Source organism: Rattus rattus, chromosome 6 (genome assembly GCF_011064425.1).
Source record: "Rattus rattus isolate New Zealand chromosome 6, Rrattus_CSIRO_v1, whole genome shotgun sequence".
Classification (NCBI taxonomy): domain Eukaryota; kingdom Metazoa; phylum Chordata; class Mammalia; order Rodentia; family Muridae; genus Rattus; species Rattus rattus.
This window is the reverse complement of record NC_046159.1, coordinates 73,396,053-73,401,773: the sequence shown is the minus strand read 5'-3', so window position 1 is coordinate 73,401,773 and position 5,721 is coordinate 73,396,053. Positions and strand designations below refer to the sequence as shown.

Here is a 5,721-nt window from a genome sequence, read left to right as displayed (position 1 = left end):
TAGACGTGCTGACTCCTTGTGCGCATGCTCTGGCACACCGCATAAACATGCTATACAGGGGTATAAACCCTTCTGCAACAGTCCACACAGCTGCTCACTTCCCTCTGCCACTCCCCACGACCACTCGTTCCATTCTGACTGGGAAATTTGAGCATTTGTTCAAAAGAATGCAGCCTGCAGCGGAAGTGGCAGCAAAGAAGAGCGATGAGGTCTCTCGTTTCCTGTTGAGGGATTTTTTTTTTTTTTTTTTTTTTTTTTAAGAAAATGAAATGTTTGGTTATGCTCTGGCTAGAGGTAGGGTCTACGAAGACAAAAATGAAACGCGATTAAGGGATGGAGAATGGCAAGGTCGCTGTTACTGTTTTAAGGGTAGCTGAGGTCCTCTAAGGAGAGGGACATGCGAGCAGTTTCCTAAATGACAGCACAGCACAGTCAAAAGCCCCCAAGCAGGAGTGAATGACTTCCTCAGAGTCAGAAGTCAGCCAGTGGCCGGGGATGGAAGTCCGTTGTTTAAGTTCTTGTCTGACCTGCAGAAGGTTCAATTCCTAGCACCACATAAACCAGGCGTGCTAGCATATATCTGCTATCCAGTGCTTGGGAGGTAGTGACAAAAGGATTAGGTACAGTCTTTCTTGGCTACAGAGCAAATTTGATACCAGCCTGGATTACAAGAGACCCTGGTTGAAAAAGGCAAGGGACAGGGGCGCGATCTGGACTCTCTCCATGAATCATGGCCACCACATCCATGACTGAACCCTTCCCTTGGTAGGGTCCATGATGAGCCAAGAAGCCTCGACAGGTGTCCTTCAGCTCAGCAGTTTTATGAAGTTACCATTCTCTCCATACTTTTATTCCAGTTTCTGATTTAAAAAAAAAAAAAAAGTCATACTGAGGCTATGACCTGGAGCTCAGTAGGACACTTGCCTACGATGCACAAAGCCCTGGGGTTCAATACCAAACAAAGAGGTGCAGTGCCTCATGCTGTGATCCAGGCACTATTGAGGGGAAAGCAAGAAAACAAAAGTTTCAGGCCATCCTCAGCTACATATCTGGGCCAGCCAGAGATTATGAGATCTTGTCTCAAAAGTAATAAAAATTAATAAAACAAAAATGTCCGACCGAACAAGTCTGAAAAGGCCCCACCCATCACCCTGTCCCCTTGTCCATCCCCCATCCCCCGCAGGCCTTCAGAAGGCCCTGTGAAGTCCCTACTTATTCATCCTCCAGCTTCCCATCATCCTTCTCAACCAAAGTGGAAATGTGATTGTTTATGAGTTGGGCGGCCTACCCTAAGCCGTCAGTGAGCAGGATGGTCTGCTCCAAGCAGCAGGCAGAAATGGTGTCACTGATAACGACAGCGGTTAGTGGACACAAGGCAGAAGGAAGCCCCATTGGTTCAATCATTTCTCTACTCTGAGTGTCTCACCATTGCCCTCCACACTCCACGTACACCCAGCAAATACTATTTAAATGTGTGTGTGAATGTCACGGAAGACACACAGGAAAACTCTCCAAATGGGACCGGGGGACCCTGGCACCCCCAGGTTCTGACTTTTTCCTTCCTCCTGGTGTTCCAGTTCTTTGTCGCTCTGTAACAAAGCATTTGGAAGCTTAATAACTTCAAGCAGCTGCAACGCCTGTCTTGCTCCTAAGGTCAGTTTGGTCAGGGACAGCTTGTCTCCACTCTGTGGAATGCAGACTTGCAGCCTTTCCTTCCAGATGCTGGATTCTCTCAGAGCCCCAAGGCACCATGCTTGATGACAGTGGCTCACAGCCATGTGGTCTTTTATGGCCTGGCCTCTTAAGTCATAAAAGCCCGTCTCTGCCACATTTACTAGAAGAAGGTCACTCAGGCCAACCTACAGGTAAAAAATGGTGGGAGAACTGTTGAGGTACATGTGGGGATTTCAAAGTCCTTGCCTATTAGGTTAAATGAGGCTGCTAGATTTGACCCTTTTTTTTTTCATTTATTTTTGGTTTGTGTTTGTGACAGGGTCTCAGGTAGCCCACGCTTGCCTCTAATTCACTATGTAGCTAAGGCTGGCCTTAAACTCCTTCCTCTTCTGCGTCTCCCTCCCACAAGCTAAGATTTCTGACTGAGTTTATGGTGATGCTGGGATGTAGCCCAGGGACTCAAGTATGTTAGCATCTGAACACTCTTGGGCGTTTTCTTTCTGGAAAGGAACCACTGAGCTGAACTTAGCGAGTGTAGGGAATGCCTGCAAGTCGGCTTCAGGCTCCTTTGTTTGGGAATCCTGCATCTCTTCTCTATACCTAGGAGAATCAGATTTCTTTCCTAAATAAAGAGAAAAGGAAATGGAGCTCCCCTTGGGCACAGCCTTGTACAACTGGGCATTTACGCTCTGGCTTCAAGGTGAAGCCCAGAAAGCCCAGACCTGACTTACAGTTAGTATTGCATCGGGAATGGGGTTGGGTGGCAGTAAAACCCTCTGCAGAGATACTGTCTCCGCAGGTCTGGACAGTCTCGTGCTCAAATCAGCAGATCCTTCAACAAGCAGAGACATTTCACCCCACCCAGCCCTGCTCGCCTTTTCCCAGAGAGACTAGATTTCCTGGAGTTAGAGTGAGACCACGTGACTAAGTCCTAGCCTAGGAAGTGAAGATAGAAGTAATGAAAGCTACTTCCGAGCCTAGTTCATGAAATTCTGGTGTGGCCCCTTATCCTCCTTCCTTTTCTGGTCTACTGCCCTGACACAGAAGATGCAGGGGTCCAGCACAACAAGAGAGGAGGCCTGAATACCAGTCGTTGTGTGGTAGGGAACACAGAGCACAGGGCCAGGTGTGGTACCAGGCTTTTTTTTTTTTTTTTTTTTTGGTTCTTTTTTTTTTCCGGAGTGGGGGAAAGGGCCTTGCGCCTCCTAGGTAAGTGCCTACCACTGAGCTAAACCCCAGCCCCAGTACAGTAGGCTTTAGGCCTAACATTCAAGAAACAGGCCAATCTCTGTGAGTTAAAAGTCAGGCTGATTTACATAGAGAGATCTGAGGGCTAGCCAGGGCTACATGGACAGGTGAGGCCCTGTCTAAAGAAAATACTTTTCTTAAAAAAAGGGAATTAGCACAGGAATCATAGGATTGTGTTACATAAGTAAGAAAGAACTTTCTTTAAAAGATTTATTTTTATTGTATGTGCGTGTTTTAAGCACACCACACTGGTACCTGGTGCCCAAGCAGGCCAGACAAGGATGCTGAGTGTCATAAAACTGGAGCTACAGAAGCTTGTGAGCCACCATGAGGGTGAGCCTCGATGTGTGGAGGAGACAACTACACACACACACACACACACACACACACACACACACACACACACACCAATTTCTGTTTCTGTCTATGTGGACCACGAAGTTTGCCTTTCAGGAAATGTTTCTCCTCTTTTTTCTCCTATCAGTAGAATATGCTCCTTATTCAACACAGAGAAAGAAATGGGAAGGGGGAATAGATGGTGTTTCACCCCTGGGTGACTATACTAGAACTTATTGTACAAGCTGAAGAGGTAAGTTTTTCAGGAATGCTTTATTTCACTCCTGGAATGGGTTAATAAGAAAAGAAACGTTTGCAGGCAAAGGAGCTTTTTTCCTCTTTTTCCTTTTAAAAACGACACTGAAGGTTAGCTGAAGGAGAAAAACCGCACCCTCCAATACAGTGTTTCTAAACGACCACTAAGAAAAGGAACAGTGGAGCCCTCCCGAGATTCCTAGCTCCCACCTCCGCCCTTAGACAAAGCTTGAAACAGCTTGTTTTAAGAAGCACTAGCCACAAGAAAATAGAAAGGAGACTCTGGAGAGGCAAACGCAAGAGACTTGAGGCGATGCGGGTGGGGTGTCTCCCGCGAGCAGGGTTGCAGCAGAGCGCGCGTGCTCGCCCACACACCCATTACTCTACACCAAATATCCACTCAACAAAACCCTAAGTCCTTTCCCGCTGCCCCCCACGCCCTTCCCGCGAGGTGAGCAGCAGGCTCGGGTACTAGGAGAAGGAGATGCATCAGGAAAAGAGACCACGGGTAGCTGGTGCCTGCCACCCCCAACGCGGGATCGTAGCGGGATAGGAACGCGGGCCGAGAAGGGCGGAGCCCCAGGCAGCCTGGAGATGCTGAGTGCCCCCAGCCCCCGCGCGCGCTGGCCACGCCCCCTCACGGGCTGGCCACGCCCTCGTTGCGGCGGGCGAGAGGCGGGGCGGGGCGCGGTGTATATAAGACGAGGGGCGGGCGCCGCTCTTTTGTCTCTTGCTGCAGCAACGCGAGTAGGAGTACCTGGAGCGCGAGCTCGGAACGAGAATCCACGGTGAGGCACAGCGCTGGCCTTGGGGCCTACCCTGGGTGGGGTCGGGGCAGCTTGTGGCTGGCGGGCGCGTTCCCCCTGGGTTGCAACAGGCGACCCGACGGTTTGGAACATTCTGGGGCTAGCAGGCCACGCCCTGGGGCTTCGGAGGGAGGGTGTGGTAGACGAGTCCGGGATCCTCGGCCTCCGGGCTGCGGGAACGCCCCGGACTGGGAACGCCACGTCGAGAGGCGTTCGCGGAAGGCGCGGGATCCAGGACGTGCTGGTCACCCCCAAACCCCAGGCCACCCATTATCCCCTTGGTTCGCCCAACAGAGTTGTAAGAAAATGGCAGACAAGCCGGACATGGGGGAAATCGCCAGCTTCGATAAGGCCAAGCTGAAGAAAACCGAGACGCAGGAGAAGAACACCCTGCCGACCAAAGAGAGTAAGTGTGCCCCCCGCCTCCGGGTTCCCACCCCAGCGCTCCTCCCTTCCCTGCTGTGCTAGCCCGGCACCCCCAACCCCCATCCGGCCACTATCTTCCCACCCCTAATCTAAGGCCACAGCCACCCTTCCAGTCACACAAAGCACTTTGTCTCTTCCTAACCCCATCTCTGTCCGCAGGCCTCGTGGGTGCCTCACCCACCTCAGGTTTGTGGGTTGGGTGTGGGGGGCCGTACGGTAGGTCCATTCTCCAATGACCACATCCCGCCCTTCGCAGCCATTGAACAGGAAAAGAGGAGTGAAATCTCCTAAAAGCCTAGGAAGATTTCCCCACCCCACCCCTTCATCTCCAAGACCCCCTCGTGATGTGGAGGAAGAGCCACCTGCAAGATGGACGCGAGCCACAAGCTGCACTGTGAACCCGGACACTCCGCGCCGATGCCACCGGCCCGTGGGTCTCTGAAGGGGACCCCCCCACTAATCGGACTGCCAAATTTCACCGGTTTGCCCTGGGATATTATAGAAAATTATTTGTATGATTGATGAAAATAAAACACACCTCGTGGCATGGTTTGCCTGGTCTGGATTTTTTAGTTAAGTATGCGTGGGCAGAGTGGAATTGGGAGTGAGTTGTGGCGCAGGGGGAGTGGGGGACGTGGTAGAGTGGACTAGCTGAGGAGGACATATCGTTTTATTTTGGTTTTACGGGTTTCTCACCATAGGGTTTCCTGGGTTCTCGGTTGCTCCGCTCTTAATGCAATCCACATAAATTTTAATCCCGTTTTGAAAAATGCTGTCCAAAAGACTTAAGATTTGCTTTTGATCGGTTCTGCAAACCCTACCTTTTCTTCTGCCCTTGTACCTCTCAGTGCACACCAGAAGCAGTGATTTATTAAAGTCTAGAGGAAAGGGGGGCAAAGAATCGTTCTGGAATGTTGGGAATTGGGCGAGGTCGGGGTCCATCCCTCAGACACAAACACAAGGTTTTCTTCTGGGT

At 50.8% G+C, this 5,721-nt stretch overlaps 1 protein-coding gene across 2 annotated transcripts; it reads left to right on the top strand.

Annotated features, from left to right (window-relative positions):
• Positions 1-4,178: 4,178 nt before the first annotated feature.
• On the top strand, positions 4,179-5,297 carry Tmsb10 (thymosin beta 10). 2 transcript variants are annotated; one of them, XM_032906332.1, is made up of 3 exons: positions 4,179-4,301; positions 4,614-4,725; positions 5,002-5,297. In XM_032906332.1, exons 2-3 carry the CDS (start codon positions 4,626-4,628, stop codon positions 5,034-5,036), a joined length of 135 nt encoding a protein of 44 aa, XP_032762223.1. In that variant the 5' UTR covers positions 4,179-4,301; positions 4,614-4,625; the 3' UTR covers positions 5,037-5,297. The 2 variants fall into 2 exon arrangements, with proteins under 2 accessions (XP_032762223.1, XP_032762222.1); XM_032906331.1 differs by having other exon boundaries at positions 4,239-4,301; positions 4,582-4,725.
• The last annotated feature ends 424 nt before the right edge of the window (positions 5,298-5,721 follow it).

What these genes read in the sequence shown, in the direction of transcription:
- Tmsb10 (XM_032906332.1), top strand. Translation starts at nt 4,626, where the DNA reads ATGGCAGACAAGCCGGACATGGGGGAAATCGCCAGCTTCGATAAGGCC. An exon ending in CACCCTGCCGACCAAAGAGA is followed by an intron (nt 4,726 to 5,001) that starts GTAAGTGTGCCC and finishes CGCCCTTCGCAG; the next exon opens with CCATTGAACAGGAAAAGAGG.